The sequence below is a fragment of the Labeo rohita genome, unplaced genomic scaffold (assembly GCF_022985175.1).
Source record: "Labeo rohita strain BAU-BD-2019 unplaced genomic scaffold, IGBB_LRoh.1.0 scaffold_176, whole genome shotgun sequence".
Classification (NCBI taxonomy): Eukaryota; Metazoa; Chordata; class Actinopteri; order Cypriniformes; family Cyprinidae; genus Labeo; species Labeo rohita.
Window position 1 is genome coordinate 7,828 of NW_026127956.1, and position 19,750 is coordinate 27,577.

Below are 19,750 nucleotides of genomic sequence, written 5' to 3' on the forward strand. Positions count from 1 at the left end.
TAGCACAACTGTGCTTACGGCGACCTGAGTTTGAATTTCCGCTTCATAGTCCTTTGCTGATCCTGCTCCCCTCTCTCTTTCCTGTCAGCTCTCCACTGTCCTCTCACAATAAAGGTATAAAAAGCCCATCTATCTATCTATCTATCTATCTATCTATCTATCTATCTGTCTGTCTGTCTCTGTCTGTCTATTTATCTATTTGTCGAGTTATAGACATAGCATTAAAGTTTAAAAACTTTCATAAAAATTCTTGCCCACCCAGCATATCTGCCAACCCACTCTTTCATAACTGGCAAGAATCTAGCCTACTCAGAAGAGAAGTGGTAATGTTGTGGTTTTTAAAGTAGCTTCACTATTAGTAGTTCTGTCGAGAATTCAGATAAATCACACATGCTTAATCACTCTTTCTCTCATAATTGCATGTCAGTTGCTCTATCAGCTGTTCTGAAATGATGTTTTGGATTTAGCAATGGTAGATTGAGGTGAGATGCATAAGAAATTAGGTCAAGCTCAGTTCTACAGATTAAAAAAAATGCAGATTAAAAAAAAATTCTAATCAGTTTTGAAGATTTTACTCTTTGCCTAAACAAGAAGGCAAGATATGAGCCATACTTGCTTACGTGAAATGAATTGGAAGTGTGTCATGTAAAACCAGGGTGCAAATTACAGCGGGATTTGGGGGGTCTGACCCCCTAAAGAAAGCTTGATCCTCCCCGATGGACATTAAAACTAGATGTAGGGCGGGTTGGATAGAAAGTAGCCTATGCATAATATAGAGATTTATTTAAGATGCATTTCTGTAGATCTGATTTTAAAATGATATTTTGGCAGCCCCTGAGATGGGTTGTACTGACATTACATAAGCTGTTGTGATCAAGTTTACCCTTCAACTTAAAGCAAAGTCCAGAATATAGAGTTACCGATAATGTACTCACCCCCTTGTCATCCAAGATGTTCATGTCTTTCTTTCTTCAGTCGTAAAGAAATTGTTTTTTGAGGAAAACATTTTAGCATTTTTCTCGATATAATGGACTGATATGGTGCCCCGATTTTGAACTTCCAAAATGCGGCTTCAAATGATCTCAAATGTGGTTGGAAATGAAGAAGGGTCTTATCTAGTGAAACTCTGGTTTTTTTTCTGTTATACTTTTAATGAAATGCTCCCTTAGGGCCTGAACTCTGTTCGAAAAACTCCCATCTCATGTTCTCTCTCAACTTCAAAATCATTCTATATCACTGTTTTACCTTTTTTTTTTTTTGTTTAGGGTGTTTGATCTCCTTTGCATGTTCACTTTGCAATGACTGGGTCGGTACTTCTGCAGCGACGTAGGATGATTTTGAAATGACTTTTGAAAATACGAGTTTTTCGACATGCCCTAACTGTCTTGAGGCAGAATACACAGAGCAGGGAGAGCAAGCCAAGACGAGCGTTTGAGATTAAAAAGTATTTAAATTGTTTTTTTTTGATGAAAATAACCAATCGTTTCACTAGATAAGACTCTTCTTCCTCAGCTGGGATCATTTACAACCGCATTTGGGATTGTTTGAAGCCGCATTTAAACTGCATTTTGTAAGTTCAAAATCGGGGCACCATATCAGTCCAAAAACATAATTTCTTTACGACTGAAGAAAGAAAGACATGAACATCTTGGATGACAAGGGGGTGAGTACATTATATGTGAATCTTTGTTTTGGAAGTGGACTTCTCCTTTAAACTGCATTTTGGAAGTTCAGACTTGGGGCACCATATCAGTCCTTATATGGAAAAATATTTCTGAAATGTTTTCCTCAAAAAACATAATTTCTTTACGACTTAAGAAATACAAGCGTGTTTCTGTCAGTAAAATGAAAGTTGTAAAAGAATCATCACTGGCTGGTAGAAAGAAAAAATGGGTAACATAAAAGTTTTTGCTTAAAAAATGAAGATGAGGTAAAGGTGCGAATATTTTCATTTTAGACACATTGTCAATTTCGCCAATGAAAATTAAGCCCTAGGAGAGAACTGTTACGCATCTCTGATCGACGCACATCAGTGTTTCTTTACTAAATGAATCAAATCCATGTCTTTAAACGAATCAAGTGAGTCAGTGATTCAATGAGCCATTCATAAAGGCAGTCATGTGCTTAGTTTCTGAATGAATCAGCTGTTTGAACAAATCAACTGAATGAATGACTGAATGACTCACTTGTGATTTGCTGCCACCTACTGGTGCTTTTAGATTTCGTGATATTTTGTGGAGTATTGTTTCTTTTTTTTTTTTTTTTTTAATTTCATATTTCATGACTTTAAATTATCTTAAATAATAAATTTTCTTTAATTAACTTTAATTAATCTCATTACTTTGTTATTAATTTCACTGTGTAATTTGCATCCTGTGTAAAACTGTAATTAGATGTGGTTGTGACAATGAGCACACTTTGAATGATTGATGCTTGCCATGTGAACCTTTTATTGAAATATTTATTAGTCACTTAACATTTAACTTTTGATTATTTTGCGGATCCATGGAAAATATGCTGAAATCTTAGTATACACATTAGGATACTCAGGTGAATTACAGCGTTCACGGTCACCGAATGACATGACACCAACTGCAGTGTTTCCACAAACCAAAGGACCCCCAGAATCCCCCTGTTAAGAAACAGATCAACACATGACTTAAAATCATCAGTTTAAACTCAGTGAATCCAGTTCAAAAAATAAAATCTGTGATCTATCTGTTGTACATACTTTGCAGGATCCACCATGGCCATATGCACACATCATCTTTGAGAGTGAATATTTCTCACTTCCTTTCCATTTTTCTTTACATTGTTGGTTTTTTATTATGGTCACATTTGCCTCCATTAGACGATCATTCGCTGAGCCTTTAATCTGCCGTTTTCCCCAGCCAGCAACACTACAGACAGTACATTTGATTTCTTCTTTGTTCTTAATTAATATCAAGTTAACATTTGTGCTTAGTTTGACCTTTTCCTCTAGCTGTAATTAAAAAACAAACAAAATTAATCACCCTCCATCCTTATGTAGCTATGAAGACTTGTTGTGTATATTTCCTACTTTACCCTCAAAAGCATAATGTCATTCAAGTTCGATTCATTGCTATAGTCTGGATGCTTGTGGTAGGACTTCACTCCGATGCAGACAGACCCCTCATTCTTATTTTTTAGGTCATGTGCACCAACTACAGCTGTCATTACCTGATTTCTGTTGAAAGAAAGTCTTAGAAGTTATGAACCTGTTTCACAGTTTTATATATTCTTTTAAGAGCATAAATAATTTGATGACAAAACTTTGTAAACCATATGCTACTGTCAATTCATCTAAAATCTAAATCATCAATAATCTGTATCAATAATCAATCAATATTGCAGTTTAAGCAAAACAAAAGTCTTACTTTTGACAATGAGCAGCAGTCATTACAAACTCATCAGAGATGAGGAATCCACAGCAGTGATGGTGTCCATTTATCTGAAGAGACACCATGTAAGGTCTGGAGTGGGGTTTTGCTTCTTTGCCGTTCACAATACCCACATCCACATGAGCTGAGACAGAGATAGTGCTGTCATTTGGCTTATTCAGCAGATATCAATGAAGTATATATATATATATATATATATATATATAATGATAAATATGCATAATATGCTGTTATATAATCAGTCTCACCAGTGAAGGTCAGGTGTGGCAGCAGAGAGGCCAGCAGGAGCAGAGAGATGATGGTCATGATGAAGAAACAATCAATAAGCTCTCACTAACAAAACTCTGTATAAAAGAAAGAGTGGGTGGAGACACTGAGCTGCCCATAAGATGACAGTTGTTCTGGTTGTGTTCTTTCTTTTTGTGGTTTAAGTGTCAATGCTGAGTAAATATTGTTCTTGAACACAGATGGTTTGGTCTAGAAGCATTAAGCAAGTTGTCATACATTTTGGTACTTGAATATGTACAATTCATTAACAGACGTATCAGCATATATGATTGGAAAAGCAACTTTAAAACAGGTGGCATATTTATAAGTTTATATATATGCAGTCCATATACTGTACAGTCCATTTAAAGGTCCAATTTAGAAAGCTGTGGATGGTGACATCTGGTGGTGAGTTTCGGGAAGTGCAAAGATGACAAACTTAGATAATCTTCAGTTACTCTACTTTGATAGAAAATGAAATCATTTGGGATGAAATGTATCTCTTGACACTTTGTAAACAGAATGAAAGACCTCAAAGGTGAGAAAGACGCCAACCTGTTCCTCATTCTTCTTAAGAATGAAGCTTCTGAATTGTTTTTAGCGCAGTCACATTTTTCATTGTTTGTTGAATTTTTGCAAGTGAAATCACGTTGCTTTAATAGGAATCCACACGATAAAGAATTTCACGCAATGATGAAAGTTTCCCACACAAAAACCACGTTAACCAAACAAGCAACTTTTGGAAGTAACTTCTGTGTGAGCTGTGCTTCATTCATGGCTATACAATAAACCCTTTTGTCTGCAAAATTTTGCTGATGTGACCGCATCTTTACCATAAACTGTATCTGTTTTCATAGAGTAACTTCTGAAAACAGTGACCAGTAAGAGACTTTTAAAGATATAGATATTCCCCCAATTAGAGGTTGTTCCAAAACCTCAGGTTGTTCCAAACCTGTTTAAATTTCTTTGTTTTGCTGATATATAAGTAATTTTGTCTACTTGAATTCTTTTCAGTAGCTTACTACTAATAAAACTGTGATAATAAGGACCACTTACAATTGATGCCTGACACATGATTCGTTTATTGAGCATTTAAACAAATACTTTATCCTGTTTCATTGCAAAAAAATCACTTAACATTTGCAATTATGGAGCAGATCCATTCATGGTATGCTGAAATCTTTATATACACTTCAGGTCGATCAGGCCTATTGCAGACTTTTGAGTCACCAAAGGAAGTGATGCCGACTGCAGTGTCTCCACAAACCAATGGTCCTCCTCCATCCCCCTTTGAAGAAACACAGATCAACACATGATTGAAATTATACATCTCTTTACTGATGATCTCGTAAAATTGTAAAAACAATTGATATTGTTTTTACATACTTTACAGCTTCCTCCATGGCCGTAGACACACATCATCTTTGAGGCTGAGAACATGTATTTCCATTTATTTTTGCATTCTGTGTTATTCATGATCCTCACGTCTGCTTCCATGAGATGTTTGCTCTCTTTTCCGTTAAGACTCAGTCTTCCCCAGCCGGCGACACTGCAGGCAGAATCAGGTTTGATGTCTCCCTCTTGTGTTGGCATGGAAATCTTCATGACTTTCTCATTTTGTTCGACTTCTTTCTCTAGCTGTAATACAACAATATTATCATTATTAAAAGACAGACTGACTAATTGTTTACAAAGAGTCATTTGAACTACTGTTACCCTCAAAAGCATAATGTCATTCTGAAAAGTGTTATTGTTAAAGTCTGGATGCCCGTGGTAGGACTTCACACCAATGCGGATGGATCCTTCATTTATTTTCTCCAGGTCATGTGCACCAACCACAGCTGTTAGTTTCTCATTTCTGTGTAAGAAAGTTGTATTAGTATAATGAATAATACCATCATTATAGAAGTTACGTTTTTTAAATTATGATATTATGATTTTAACTCATCATTGCAGTTCAGACTAAATTGAAGTCTTACTTCTTTCTGCAGTGTGCAGCAGTCATGACAAATCTATCAGAAATGAGGAATCCACCACAGACATGTTTACAGTCTTTCTGAAGAGAAACCATGAAAGGTCTGGAGTGGGGTTTTACTTCTCTGCCATTCACTATACCCACATTCACATGAGCTGAGAGAGAGATAGTCATAAGTCAGCTTATTCAGGAGGAAACAATTAATATAATATGCTGTTATATAATCAGTCTCACCAGTGAAGGTCAGCTGTGGCAGCAGAGAGGTCAGCAGGAGCAGAGAGATGATGGTCATCATGAAGACAATCACTGAGCTCTTACTGAGAAACACAATACAAATATAAGAATGGGTGGAGACATTGAGCTGGCCGTAAGCCTTTTTTCCCAGCTTGTGTTGTTAGTAACACTGATAGTAAGAAGATATTATTTGTGTTACTTCTTGTCATCTGCATCAACTGTTATATGAAACCACAAGCTTTAAGATATGCATGTGTGTATGTAGCTTTATGGAAATGGATTTTTGTATTAATTTGTTTAATTTGGAAAATAATTTTGTTGTGATCAACATTATGCTGTTGACTAAGCTCAACATGAACCTGAACCCTGAACCCAAAATATTCCTTTAAGTATACTGTAGGTCATAGAGAAGAAAGACCTCTTTTGGGACATATTGTGCAAAATTCACTTTTACACAGTGTTTAAAAGTAAATGTGTGATGGCAGTGTATGTACACAACCACCCTATAATTATTAAAATCTACCCACCCCTTTTTGTAATCTCCATAAATCATAAGCAGTGTCTCAGAAAAAGCCATTTGCAGAATCTGTACAATGTGATGTCAAATTGTTGGCTACCAGATTTAACCTTCCAGGGCAATGTTTTATCTTGAAGGTGTAGGTATAGCTCTCTAGCCATACATAATTTGGGCATTGTGATCCTTCATTGAGTGGCTCTATCTCCAAACTCTCTTCCCAGGAGGTAATACTGGAGGGCTTCCAGTCTCTCTGGGCAATTGTTTCCTGCTCAGGAACACGCCTGGCTTTTCCTCTCCCGCAGTCCCCTTGGCTAGTACCGCTCCATTTCCTTCTCTGAAGCATCAGCTTACACTAAGAACCGTTGAATGAAGTTAAGGCTTTATAGGACTGGGCCGGAGAACATCCTCTCTTTTAGGGTTTTGAATGCCTTCTCACAGGCACCAGTCCATGCCACAGGCTTATTCCCTGTCAATGTCTGTCAATGGTGTTGCAATATTAGTCAAAGGATGAATCGACAATACCAGCCCACTAGGCCCAGAAAGGACTTTACCTCCTTTTTTGTCCAAGGTCGGGGACTGCACTGAATCACTTCCACTTAGCACACCTTGGCTCACAGTTCACCATTGCCCAGATGGTATTCCAGGTAACTGGTCTCTTGCCTAGCCCACTCACACTTCGCCACATTCAAGGATAGGCCCGCTGCTTGAATCTTTTTTAGAGTTTGTTGTAGGTTTTCCAGGGTGGTCTGCCTAGGTGTTGCTGTAGATCACTACATCGTCCAAGTATGCCACAGACCACTCTTCACAGCCCTGAAAAACTCGATTCATCACTGTCACTGGAAGTAGTAGGTGTCAGCCCAAAAGGCAGAATCATAAACTGAAACAGTCCTACCGGTGACCTGAATGCAGTGTAGGGTTTGGAGTTTAGAGGGGCACCTGCCAGTACCCCTTACACAGATCCAAGGTGGTGATGTTCCGTGATCTGTTTGCAGATTGTCAACAAAGGGTATATTGCAGAAGATGGATGTTTTGTGGTTTGTAACTATAAGGTGGATGTTGTGGTGTATCAGTTTTGTCTGCCCAGGCCTCTGAAGGAACAGCAATGGAAACGGTCGAGGAGGTCTTGCATCTTAGCCCTTTGGGATTTATTAACATGGTCCAATTTTAGGGTGTCTTTTGGGTCTCACCCATAAACTGGTCAAGGCTTGAGGTACTTCCCTATTTGCAAACAGGACAAAGGTCAGGTGTGGCAGCAGAGAGGCCAGTAGGAGCAGAGAGATGATGGTTATCATGAAGACAATCAGTGAGCTAGTAAAACACAGTTTGTTTTTTCTTTCTTTTCTCATCCTCTAGTGTCAGTAACACTGATAGTAAGAAGATATCATGTGTCAATTCTAGTCATCTGCATCACCTGATACATGAAACCACAATATACAAGATATGCATGTGTGCATGTAGCTCTGTCTGTATTTTCAGAATGTGGAAATGGCTATATTATTGAAACACTTTAACATTTACAAATTGACCCCATTTACATCTATTTATTTAGATGTTTTAGTGCCTATATTGTTCTGAGTCAATGTCCAGATGGCAACAGTTCAAAGAGGTTACGGCCAGGGTGAGTGGAGTCAGTGATGATTTTGCCTGCTTTCTTCCTCACTCTGGAAGTGTATAGGTATTTTGGGTGGGGCTCCAGAAATCTTATCAGCAGTCTGGACTGTCTGCTGTAATCATCTGATGTCTGTTTTGGTCCAGACCAGACAGTTATTGTTAAGTGCAAAGGACAGACTCAGTGACAGCCGAGCAGAACTGTGTGAGCAGCTCCTGTAGTGGGTTGAACTTCCTCAGCTGGTGAAGGATGTACAACCTCTGCTAGGCCTTTTTCACAATGGAGTCAATGTGGTTCAGGTGCCCAGGAACCTGAATGACTCCACTGCTGCCACTGTGCTGTTCATGATGGGGAATGTGGGCCACAGTCATCTCCACTGTTTTGAGCATGTTAAGCTCCAGGTTGGTGTGACTACACCAGACAGCAGCTACTCAACCTCATGGCCGTTCACATCTTGTCTAAAAACAAGTGGAAAATGCTAGCTTTTCAGCAAAGGATAGCGACAGAGCTGAGGATCGCCCTGGAGCCTGAGCCCATCACGTCTGACCATGTGCGAGAGCTGGCAACATCGCTTGTGATGGAGGAATTCTCAGTGGAGCGCAAGGATGCAGAGGAAAGCCCCACCCACTGCACCTCAGCTGAGGGTGAGCTGAGCTTGGAACTGGGACTAATGGACCTGATAAACTTTGATAAGGATATACATGCAGACATGCCCCCTTTAATCCCACCATTCCAAAGTATCAGTTTACCCTGAACCCACCACCCTGAACTTTGTTTGTTGTCTTCCCCCAGGAGTCCATCCTCCACCAGAGCCTCCTCCTGCACTGACTTCCTTTTTCCATCCCACATCCACTTCCTAAGTCCCCTTTGTTTGTACCCCCATTTTTTTTTTTCTACGGCATGAGGTCACGCCTTCTGGGAGGACTGTCACACCCCTGGACTATTTTGTATTGGTTTTTCCCTCATGTGCCCATATATGGTGTTCCTGTTCCTGTCCTTGTTATTGTCATTTTAGTTAATCACCTGCACCTGTCTGTCTATCATTAGCCTACCTTTATAAGTTGTATTCAGTTCGATGTTTGGTGTCTGGTCTCGTCAATGAATAAACGTGTTCCTACCTACCTTTTGTGGATTTACCTGTGTGGATTTAAGTGTGGATTATATTAAAGACTTTTCATTGCATTTCATCTTCGTGTTGCGCCTTTGTATCTCGCGTGTTGTGACACAGGGAGCTTTTGCTGATAAAATACTGCATAAATATAAGGATGGTTGGAGACCCTGAGCTGCCTGTAAGCCTTCTTTCACAGCTTGTGGTCTAAGTAACACTGATAGTAAGAAGATATAATTTGTGTTACTTCTTGGCATCTGCATCAACTGCTATATAAAACCACCAGACACAAGATATGCATGTGTGCGAGTAGATCTGGATCAACATTATACTGTTGACTGAGCGCAACTTGAACCTGAACCCAAAATATTCCTAGTACAGGTCATATGTCTGGTCATATGTCTATATGATTTTTGCAAAGTTAAAATGGTCTGTGCATTCACTTTTGTAGGCTTATATATATTTTTTTAGCTGGCTTCATTGTATGTGCATTACAATGATCTCTCCTTCAAAAAGCAGAACAGTTTTTTTCTTTTTATCTGTCGGAACAAAGATGCATTCCACAACTGCCCTCTAAACAGGGGTCAGATTCATGAAAATCTTAAGAAAGAAGTTAAAGGAGAAATTTTCTGATAATTTACTCACCCACATGTCATCTAAGACATTTGTGTTTTTTTTCTTCAGTTGCAAAAAAATTTAGTTTTTTGTCAAAACATACCAGGTTTTTCTGAAGGAACAATGATGGTTAATAGGTTGAAGGTCTAAATTGCAGTTTCAATGCAGGCCTGTGGTCTGTCCTATCCGCTCCTGCAGATCCTCAGATCTCAGGTCTCAGATTTTAGGGTGTCTCTGGGGTCTCACCTAGAAACTGCTCAAGGATTGAGGTACTTCCCAATATGCAAACAGGACAAAGGGTAGCCCCTTGTCCCAGTCACGTCATGTGTCTGCAACAAACTTCTGCAGAATGGTCTTCAGCGACTGGATGAATCTCTCAACTAGTCCATCGGTTTGATGGCAGCAGGGACTGGTACTCACAGTGGTGATGCCCACTTACTTAGAAATTGCTCTCAGCAATCTGGTACTTGTCCACCACAGACATGTTTACAGCTCCTCTGAAGAGAAAACATGTAAGGTCTGGAGTGGGATTTTGCTTTGTGCCGTTCACTATACCCACATTCACATGAGCTGAGAGAGTGTGCTATAAGTCAGCTTCTTCAGTGAATACTAATTAAATATTCTTTACCAATCAGCACAATATGCTGTTATATCTTCAGTCTCACCAGTGAAGGTCAGGTGGCAGCAGAGAGACCAGCAGGAGCAGAGAGATGATGGTTATCATGAAGACAATCAGCGAGCTAGTAAAACACTTTTTTTTTTTTCTCTTTCTTTCCTCATCTTCTAGTGTCAGTAACACTGATAGTAAGAAGATATCATTTGTGTCAATTCTAGTCATTTGCATCATCTGATATGTGAAACCACAATATACAAGATATAAGATATGCATGTGTGCATGTAGCTCTGTCTGTATTTTCAGAATGTGGAAATGGCTATATTATTGAAACACTTTAACATTTACAAATTGACCCCATTTACATCTATTTATTTAGATGTTCTAGTGCCTATATTGTTCTTCAAAGAGGTTACGGCCAGTGTGAGTGGAGTCAATGATGATTTTACCTGCTTTCTTCCTTGCTCTGGAAGAGTATAGGTCCTTTGGGTGGGGCTCCAGAAATCTTTTTAGCAGTCTGGACTGTCCGTTGTAATCTTCTGATGTCTGATTTGGTAGCTCAACCAGACCAGACAGTTATTGAAGTGCAGAGGACAGACTCAGTGACAGCAGAGTTGAATTGTGTGAGCAGCTCCTGTGGTGGGTTGAACTTCAGCTGGTGAAGGAAATACAACCTCTGCTAGGCCTTTTTCACAATGGAGCCAATGTGATAGTCCCACTTCAGGTGCCCAGGAACCTGAATGACTCCACTACTGCCACTGTGCTGTTCATGATGGGGAATGTGGGCCACAAGTCATCTCCACTGTTTTGAGCATGTTAAGCTCCAGGTTGATGTGACTGCACCAGACAGTCAGCTACTCATGGCTGTTCACATCACATCTAAAAAATGCTAGCGACGCAGAAGTTTCAGGAAAGGATAAATGGATTTCCACCACTGAAAATCACTTGCAGTAGGTCTACAAGTAAATACATTTAAAAATGGGTATCCCTGTACAGCTATGATCAGCTGTTCAACTTGGCTAAGCTTTCAATGTGTTAAATACATTTAAAAATGGGTATCCCTGTAGAGCTTTTTTTTTTTTTTTTTTATTTAAAAAATACTTACATTTACATCAGCTGTCAACTTGACCCTGGATCCCTGTTTAAACTTGACCCCATGCAATGTTTAACTGTAAAAATATGATTAACTTCATTAATTTTTTTTTAATGCTTCAGATTTAAAATGACTTTTTTTTCCTAATTTAATGGAGGGAACTCTTCTATCTGTAAAAACATAAGAAATATATAATATTTGATAATTTTATTTTTACTGTAATTTTATATATTTAGTATAGTATTCAAAACATAATTCTCATAGTGTTCTGGGAGGAGCAAACATATAAATGCTCACACAGAAGCCTTCTGAACCATTTTTCTTTGTGTTTTGTGGGCTCTCCCTTTATGCTTTCTCTCTGTTGAAAATGGCCTCTAAGTAAAGCTTTACCGTCAATAAGATTTTGCTACATTTTTTTGACAGTGAAAGTGACAGACGAGAATGGGTCTAAGACAGAAGATAATGCTGAGGAGGACCCTGATTATGAGGCATCCTCCTCCAGATGAGAATGAGACTCCTAGTGTTGATCTTCTTTTGTCTCTCAACCACCAGCAGACACATTACCTTACACAAATGGAAAGTTATTATGGTCCCGCTCCCCATCTGAATAACTGGGAAGACTTAGTGCTGCTAATGTCATCAAAATGGTTGCAGGGCCCACCAGATATGCTGTCAGCCATGTCCAAAGATATAAAATCAGCATTTGAGCTTTTCATTACACCACCAACTGAAAAGGATATACTTGAAATGTCAAACTCAGAGGGAAAGACGGTGTATGGTGTATGTCCTGGAGGCCCCCAACCCTGCACATTTTGTGTGTCTCCCTCATCTAACACACCTGATTCAACTCATCAGCTCATTAGTAGAGACTGCCTTAGTAGAGAAGACCTGAGCTGGGTGTGTCTCATAAGGGAGACATACAAAACATGCAGTGCTGGGGGCCTTTGATGTCATATAACAACACCTGGTTATTTTAGGCAAATTAGAAATCCTGTGCTGAACATGTCCTGGGAAGTGGCACGTCTGGTCACCTTACTTTACAATCCACTCCCCCCATCAATGTGGATGACTGTCTGGTTCCATTTTATGCCCCTTCAGACAATACATCATAAACAAACCAGCCAAATATGGCATACGAATATGGGCTGCATGAGAAGCACAGTCCATCTATGCCTGAAATATGAAGTTATGAAGTACACTTGTACATCCCACGGAGAAGCACCCGAGAGAAAAAAAAAAAAAAATCTGAGCATGAGGGTTGTACTAGACATGGCTGAGGGACTATATGGCAATAATATCACATGTGATATATATTTTTCCACATTAAACGCCCTGCAAAGTAATGCAGGTAAAAGGCTGGTGGGTCTTCTGGTGGGCTGTAAGAAAAAAAAATGCTGTTCATATTCTGTCTATGCAGTTTTTTATGCAAACTTGTACATTTGCATAAAAAGTTGCATAGAACAAGTCTTGACACAATGCTCACATTACTTTTCATAGGTATCTTTAGTTGAATTCATTTTACTATCCTTGATAAAATAAATTGTTATTCTTTCCAAATGTTATAAATTACAAAAATATATACTTGTAAATAGAAGACAACAAATACCAACACCAAAAACATATACACTTTTCCAATTTTAGGTCAATCAGTGAGTTCATTTGGTGATTTGTGAATTTGTCCATAGTCATGCAATAGGTATTCTGGATGTATAAGGGGTGGGTGGTTTATTTAAAAGGCCTATTTAAGTAGTCAACAAGGGGATAAATGACCTGACACAAAATTTTAGTAAAAAAAAAAAAAGTCATATTCTGGAGGTTTCACTTGCTGGGGTCAAATTGTGGATTGTAGGGTAACAGGAGTGTTAAGTAGCACTGGTATATTTGTAGCCATAGCCTAAAATACATTGTATGGGTCAAAATTATAAATGTTTATTTTATGGCAATAAAAATTATTAGGATATTAGTTAAAGATCATGTTCCATGAAGATATGCATTGCTAAGAACTTAATTTGGACAACTGTAAAGGTGATTTTCTCAATATTTTGATTTTTTTTTTATTTATTTATTTTTTTTTGCACCCTCAGATTCCAGATTTTCAAGTAGTTGTATCTCAGCCAAATATTATCCTATCCTAACAAACCATACATCAATGGAAAACTTTTTTATTTAGCTTCAGATACAGTATAAAACCTTGAAGTATAGAGAAGCCCAGTGGTTGTTGTACAGATTTTTGGATTAAAGATGTTGTGAGAAATGATTTACTTTAAATAAGTCTAGTCCACACACTGGCTTTTTGTTATAAAGTGAGATACCAAATTAATTTTGTTCATGATTTTTTATTTATTTATTTATTTATTTATTTATGTCAAGACATTTTTTACTTACATAGTTAGGAATAATGCAACAAATGTCAGCAATAGTCCTTCTTTTACCAGGGTTTCAGTTACAAACTATTTTTGTAACAAGAAAATAAAGAACATCATAAAGATGGGAAGTAAACTAATGTGAAATGACTTTAGACTGTGACAATGAGGACACTTCGACTGATTATTTGCCATGATTGATACTTTTATTGAAAGATTTACAAAAGATTTTAAGAAAAACATCTCTTTCTTCGTTATGTTTTATAAAGTCACTTAACATTTCTAATGACCTGGTGGATCCATTGAAGAAATGCTGAAATCCTAGTATACACATTAGGATGCTCAAGTGAATTGCAGTGCATTTTGCTCCCAAAGGAAGTGACACCAACTGCAGTGTTTCCACAAACCAAAGGACCTCCTGAATCTCCCTGTTAAAAAACAAAGATCAGCATATCACTAGTGAAATCAGTTCATATATGTTCAGCTCATACATACTTTGCAGGATCCACCGCGGCCATACACACAGATCATCTGTAAGGCAGAATAGATGAATCCCCATTTACGTTGACACACTGCGCTATTTATTGTAGTCACGTATGCCTTTATTAGAAGCTTGCTTCCTGTGCCATTAGTCTGTAATCTTCCCCAGCCCGCAACACTACAGTAAGTATTTGCATTAACATCTTCTCCTTTTTTTGGTAATGGTATCCATGTAACGTACTTGCTTAGTTTGACTTTTTTTCTGTAGCTGTAATTCAAAAACATAAACATAATTAATAAATAGATGTTATCATTTTATTTTTTATATAAAATGATCTTATCTTTTATAAGTCTGAACTGAAGTTGATTTATTCTGCAGTTTTTGAGGTTAGTACAGAAGCCCTGAAAGGGCTGGTTTGTATATAAAATAGAATTAAATAGAATTAAAACATGTTAGTCAGATTTATGCCACCGTTTCCTGATCAGATATTATTTTGAACAACTAAATGTATAACAGGTTGTTACCCTCAAAAGCATGATGTCATTCCGAAGCAAAACATATGGTTGTATAGTATGGATGTGGGATGTAGGACTTCACTCTGATGCGCTGTGAAAATCTTTTTTTTCTTTAAGTCATGAGCACCAACCACAACCGTCAGAATCTGTGGATATCTGTTGAAAGAGAAATTTGCATTTATGTAATCCTATATATTATACTGTGGCAATGCAGTTGCAAAATTGCAGTTTAGACTAAACAAAACTCTTACCCATTCCAGCAATGTGCAGCAGTCAAGACAAATTCATCAGAGATGAGGAATCCACCGCAGATATGTGACTTACTCTCCTGAATAGAAACCATGTATGGTCTGGAGTGGGGTTTTGCTTCTGTGCCGTTCACTATACCCACCTTCACATGAGCTGAGAGAGAGAGATAGAACTATTAGTCAGCTTATTCAGCACATACCAATTAATATAATATGCTGTTATATAATCAGTCTCACCAGTGAAGGTCAGGTGTGGCAGCAGAGAGGTCAGCAGGAGCAGAGAGATGATGGTCATGATGAAGACAATCAGTGAGCTTTTGCTGATAAAACACTGTATAAATATAAGGATGGGTGGAGACACTGAGCTGCCTGTAAGCCTTTTTTTCTCAGCTTGTGGTGTCAGAAACACTGATAGTAAGAAGATATAATTTGTGTTACTTCTTGATATCTGCATGCATGTGTGCAAGTAGCTCTGGATGTCAGAAAATGAAAATGGCTTTTTGTATTTATTTGTCTTATGGTTATACTGAAACAGTGAGCAACTTGAACCCAAACCCTGAACCCTGAACCCAAAATATTCCTTAAAGTACATAGGTCATATGTCTATATGATTTTTGCAATGTTTTAATGATCTGTGAAGTTCTACAGAATGTAACTAAATACACTATTATTTATTTTTTTTTTTTTACTCAGTAGGACTACATTTTATGTGTGTGACAAGTATTTCTTAATTGATCATGGTTTGTGTTGCAAAAGCAGAACAGTTTTGCAATGCTCAAGATACAAGTCATAGAATATTATAGTAAAACTGCTGGAACCACAGATGAGCTGATGACCACAAATGGCCTCAGGGGTCAGATTCATAAAGATTCAAAAACTCCATGTTTTGATGCCGGAGCAGGGATGTAAGTTAGACAAGAAATCTCCGATTGAGCGATTGAGGTGTTGTGTTGCTGGATGTAATAATGAACATAGTGGTCGTTATTTACTCCCGACATCTGAGCTGCTGAAGATGCAGTGGATTATGTTTGTTTGTGAAGAGAATGCATCTCCTGATCTACATATATCCGTCTATGTTCATGTGAATCATTCATGAGCCAGCTTCACTTACAGCAGAAGTGAGTATAAGGGTTATTTTTTTTCTTTTTATGAATCTTTTCGTGATCGCCTTTCCTAATAATGTGCTAGTTAGCAAGTTTAGCGGCTAAACACGGCTAAATGCGGCTAAGGTAAACAGGCTCGTCACTCCACAGAGAAAAGAGAGGGGCGGGGCGAGCAGAGCTCATTTGCATTTAAAGCAGCCTCGACCAGAATGGGATGATTTTTGCAGAGCTGATTTTGGCAAGGGTGAAAAAAGGGTGTTGTTTTACACTACCAGAATTTTTAACCAACGTATATTATAGACTTTTCGTTAAGATCCTAAAGAATAGTGTTGGGTTCGAGTCCACCCAGGTTGATTTCGAGTCTTTAACCAGTCGAGTCCGAGACGAGTCCGAGTCCAAAATGGGCCAACTCGAACTCAAGTCTGAGTCCCAAAGGGCCGAGTCCGAGTCTAAGGAAACACTACTGTTTGTCAGTATCTTAACATTGTTTTAAACCAGGGGTGCCCAAACTCGGTCCTGGAGGGAGGTGTCCTACTGATTTTAGCTCCAGCCTCAATTAAACACGCCTGAAACAGCTAATCAAGCTCTTACTAGGCATACTAGAAACCCCCTGGCAGGTGTGTTGAGGCAAGTTGGAGCTAAACCAAGGACCAGGACCAAGTTTGGGCACCCCGGTTTTTAACCTTTACAACTAGAAAAACGCAATGTCAGTTGAAATGTAAGAAAAGCAAACCTCTAGTGGATCTTGCCATTTTGATTTTTAATTTTACAACATCTCATAATTAGTTCATACTCTGCTTAGCAATCTTAAGTCATTTAACATAAGTTATGGCTGATCTATGTAATGTGACATATTTTAGAGTGAAACAGGTTTTAGAATGTGAAAAATTATAGGGCGGGACTTGACTTTATTCATCGATGTAGTAAATGTATAAATTCAAGGGTGGGGGTAAAGGAGTAGGTATCTTAGTGAATGGGACCTTAAGAGCAGAAAATGCACCTCTTTTATTTCTGACTGTGGCTGTGTGTGTTTTGGGTTGTACAGTATATGACTTTTTTTTTTATTGAATGAAAATGAGGTTGTGAGGGATAAACCTAGTCTTTAAAATGGCACACACTGTGTATAAAGCCTTACATATACTTTCCATAAGTCACAGCAAACTCACACCTGTTTTATTTTTGAATGCATTTATAGTTACATTAATTACAATAAATTACATTATATAAGGAATAGTTGGTGATGGGCCATTGAATTATTAGAAAAATATGCACACCCAAGGTGGTTTTGGACCCATAAAAACAATCGCTGCAAAGATGTTAGAAATTTTTTTTTTTTTTCAAGCTAGAAACTGCCGTTTAAATAATAATAATTTCAACTAATGCAAGTAAAACAATCTCAAGCTCAAGGCAAGTAAATACTCCAAGTATTATTTACAAGCAAAGGTATTAATAAATACATTAATCAAAAATACAAATGAAATATTTTTTAAAAGTAGAATTTTTAAGGTTCTTTTTTTTTTTGAGTTTTTTAGGTAGGTCTATATAAAGGCTACTGCAGACATTTCATGAAGTAATAAATGTTAAAATAAAACACTGCAAAATCTTCACTGTATACATTAAAGATGATTCTTATTACGGTTAATAAGTGATTCAGTCAAGAACAGTGAGCTTTAAGATCTGACGCACAGATCAAATATTTTGACGCATCAGTATTTCTCCCAACTGTTCAGGTTTACTTAACACAAAACCGACTTCATTTACATGAATAGTCTCAATACGAGCATGTGTGTAGCAATAACAGAACCTATTAAAAGCGAAAGAGAACTCTGCATTCGCACACTGACTGAGCACACATAAACCCATCGGCTTTCAAGTATGGCGAGTGATATGTGACAGGATTACCTGCTGAAGTCGACAGTCATGTGCTTTTACGCGTGCGAAGGGTACGTCGCCTCCACAGACGCGATAACTACAAAAAAAAAAGCGTGATAAGTACGTCACCTAAACAGACACGTGATAAGTACGTCGCCTCCACAGACGTGTGACAAGTACATCGCCTCCACAGACGCATGATAAGTACGTCCCCTGAACAGACGCGTGATGAGTACGTCGCCTCCACAGACGTGTGACAAGTACGTCGCCTCCACAGATGCGTGATAACTACCAAAAAAAAAAAAAAAAAAAAAAACGTGATAAGTATGTCGCCTAAACAGACGTGTGACAAGTACGTTGCCTCCACAGACGCCTGAAAACTACAAAAAAAAAAAAAAAAGCGTGATAAGTACGTCACCTAAACAGACACGTGATAAGTACGTCGCCTCCACAGACGTGCCACAAGTACGTCGCCTCCACAGACGCGATAACTACAAAAAAAAAAAAAAAAAGCGTGATAAGTACGTCACCTAAACAGACACGTGATAAGTACGTCACCTAAACAGACACGTGATAAGTACGTCGCCTCCACAGACGCGATAACTACAAAAAAAAAAAAAAAAAAAGCGTGATAAGTACGTCACCTAAACAGACGCGTGATGAGTACGTCGCCTCCACAGACGTGTGACAAGTACGTCGCCTCCACAGACGCCTGAAAACTACAAAAAAAAAAAAAAAAAAAAAAAAAAGCGTGATAAGTACGTCGCCTAAACAGACACGTGTTAAGTACGTTTCCTCCACAGACGCGTAATAAGTACATCATCTCCACATACGTGTGACACCATCTTGGTTGATAAGTCGTTGTGTTAGACTTGTGCTCCAAATAATACATAGTCAGCAGACCTGTAATTTTGTCAAGTATTACACTGTAATAAAAATTAGAGATGAACATGTTTATGTATAATCCAGTAATATGATAAGTAATAAAAAGTAATATCTCAAGTATATTTTGATGCTTATAGCGTTGTATTTTAATTTACTTAAAGTAATGTATTTGTATTTTACTTAAAGGGATAGTTCACCAAAATCAAGAACGCCATAACTAAGTAATCATTTACTCATCTTCATGCTGTCATTCCAGTCGTGTATGATTTTCTTTCTTCTGTGGAACATAAAAGTTATTCTTATTCTTCTTTTCTATTATGCAAAACTTATGATATTACTTATGATAAGCACAATTATATACATCATCTTTTTTATCTTTGCTTGGAGATGGTTGTTTTTCTTGTAAGCACTCTCTTCAGTTCATACAAAGTAACAACTGAATCAAAAGTACATCTTGATGTGATGGTCCTCTTTATTTCCTTATATTTGTGGGATCTTTTTTTTAAGTTTAACTACTTATATTTGTAATTGGTAAATGGGGGTAATTGTTATTTTTCTTTAAAGGGATTAAACAGTAAATAAGTGTGTCTTTATAGAAATATTATAATGCCTGTATATTGTTTAAACAAAAAGCAACTATAATTGTATCCCAAGTTAGGGGAAAAAAAGTTTGTACGTTATCTAAAAGGCAATGATATCAAGAATCTGTGATTTGTTAATTCGCTTTAACTTTTATTTAACTGACAAAAGTACAAAGAAAAGATTACCAAAATTTTTACTGACCAACTTGAATATATTTTTCTAAATATAAACAAATTATGATTATGATG

The 19,750-nt window shown here is 37.7% G+C and overlaps 2 protein-coding genes across 3 annotated transcripts; both read right to left on the reverse strand.

Annotated features, from left to right (window-relative positions):
- Positions 1-2,389: 2,389 nt before the first annotated feature.
- LOC127158885 (granzyme G-like) lies at positions 2,390-3,765 on the reverse strand. The gene is made up of 5 exons (XM_051101852.1): positions 3,671-3,765; positions 3,399-3,546; positions 3,067-3,208; positions 2,732-2,983; positions 2,390-2,632 (listed from the first exon to the last, which is right to left on the reverse strand). Exons 1-5 carry the CDS (start codon positions 3,726-3,728, stop codon positions 2,480-2,482), a joined length of 753 nt encoding a protein of 250 aa, XP_050957809.1. The 5' UTR covers positions 3,729-3,765; the 3' UTR covers positions 2,390-2,479.
- A 992-nt stretch (positions 3,766-4,757) lies between these two features.
- Positions 4,758-15,391, reverse strand: LOC127158883 (granzyme G-like). 2 transcript variants are annotated; one of them, XM_051101850.1, is made up of 5 exons: positions 15,298-15,391; positions 5,669-5,819; positions 5,406-5,547; positions 5,076-5,327; positions 4,758-4,977 (listed from the first exon to the last, which is right to left on the reverse strand). In XM_051101850.1, exons 1-5 carry the CDS (start codon positions 15,353-15,355, stop codon positions 4,819-4,821), a joined length of 762 nt encoding a protein of 253 aa, XP_050957807.1. In that variant the 5' UTR covers positions 15,356-15,391; the 3' UTR covers positions 4,758-4,818. The 2 variants fall into 2 exon arrangements, with proteins under 2 accessions (XP_050957807.1, XP_050957806.1); XM_051101849.1 differs by lacking the exon at positions 15,298-15,391 and adding an exon at positions 5,899-6,043.
- Positions 15,392-19,750: the final 4,359 nt, after the last annotated feature.